General features: G+C 49.0%; 1 protein-coding gene across 1 annotated transcript; it reads left to right on the top strand.

Annotated features, from left to right (window-relative positions):
* Positions 1-166: 166 nt before the first annotated feature.
* Positions 167-1,240, top strand: Pmar_PMAR004924 (hypothetical protein; the record flags this gene model as incomplete). Its single annotated transcript, XM_002768700.1, has 1 exon — positions 167-1,240. One exon carries the CDS (start codon positions 167-169, stop codon positions 1,238-1,240), a length of 1,074 nt encoding a protein of 357 aa, XP_002768746.1.
* Positions 1,241-1,650: the final 410 nt, after the last annotated feature.

The following is a 1,650-nucleotide window of genomic DNA, read 5'->3' on the forward strand; positions in this document are numbered from 1 at the left end:
TTTGGTGTCGCCTCACAATTAGAATGCTAGCCTGTTAAGCTTGGCTCATGGCTAATAGCTGATTTTCGCTGAGGTTTGAACACATTAGAGGACTAGATTGTCCCATTAGAGGAGGTTTGTGATTCCTGGGAAGCTCAGTTGTTCCTTTTCCCTCCTCCAATCCAATATGAATAACGCCACTCATGACGAAGTTAAACAGCTTCTGCCTTCTGACTATCCAGAGGTTCTTCTGGACGCTGTGGTGGAGAGACTCATTGCTATGGAGATCACTAATCAGAGAGATCTCGTTGGTCTTGCGTCAGACGATCCACTATTGACCTCTTTGGTCAACTCATTATTCCCTGCGGCGGCTAAGGAGACTGATGATGCTGAGCAATCACGGCTTGTGAAGGCAATGAAAGTGAGATCTCTCATCAAGGAGGCTTGTGCGAAGTCTTCTCTCAAGAGTACATCCAGCTCGCAGGAAGCCTCGCTGAAAGACTATTCTGCTCGTTTTTCTGCAAGATATGGTGGTATGCCATCGGCATCGCTCTTACCGGATGGTGGTATGCTGAAGCTTGCCCATAATGATATTGCTGCCTACAAGGAGTTTAAGGTCGCTCTCGTCAACGGTGAGCCATCAGCGGCGTCGTCCGACAAGGTTCCCACGATTGACAGCGAGGGGAAGATAGTGTTCATTCCTCCGACGAGCTCTTCGGGTAAGAAGCCACGTTCTTTCCCCGAACTTCTACTATGTCTCGTACCGTGGGCGGCGATGGTGGAAGTGAATTCTTCCGCTTCGGTGGGCAATATTCTGGCTGAATACATTATCACCCTCGCTCGCATAGCAACATCCCATAGTGTTGGTGCTAGTATTAGTTATGATGAAGGTTTCCGCCAACGCTTGTCCTCATTGGCCCGTCGTTTGGCAGAAAAGAAGGGTATCAGCTATGGTGAGGCGGTAGCGAAGACGTTATTGAAGGGGACTAACAGTGAACTGCTAGTCCAGGCCTATAGTTCCACCCCTATGGGTAGATTTGGGGACTCTATCTCTGATCGTCGCTTTCCGGGCAAAGGAAGAGGTAGAGGTCATGGTCGTTCTGACCATAACGAGCCTTCAAGATCGGATTACTCATCTACAGGATCCTGCCCTTACAGTCGGAGTCAGTGTCAGTTGCTGAAGATCCGTAAATGCCCATTTGGTCCCTCACAGCATAAGAGTGATGTGGCTGATGAGAATAAGAAGAGGAAGACCACCTGATTATGAGTATATGTCTTCAACGTCACGTTGAAGTCGTTGACAGCGCGTGATCATCTTATCTCAGAGGTAGATGATGAGGTTCAACTGCGAATGGTTGCTCCTCAATGATTTTTTTTGATGAAGCCCCCGAGAGTCTGTTTCTGTGAATTTGTTCTGGTTGCGCTGGGTAGTGAGCTTCTTGGGGCATGGTTTCAGGATCGACTGGTAACCTGCCAGTTTATTTTCTCCTTGTTGGGGTCGGCTATTTGACCGCCCATGACTAAAGGTTGCCGCTCCCAGGAGGCTCGCAAACGTCGAAGGCGACGCCACAAAGCCGCTCGGTATGCTTATAGTGCTATCACTACTACCGAGAAGAGTTATGTCAACACGAGAAGCGCTGATACTCCCCCGGACAACTCGAAGTCTTTATC

This window comes from Perkinsus marinus (genome assembly GCF_000006405.1).
Source record: "Perkinsus marinus ATCC 50983 genomic scaffold scf_1104296967444, whole genome shotgun sequence".
NCBI lineage: Eukaryota > Perkinsozoa > Perkinsida > Perkinsidae > Perkinsus > Perkinsus marinus.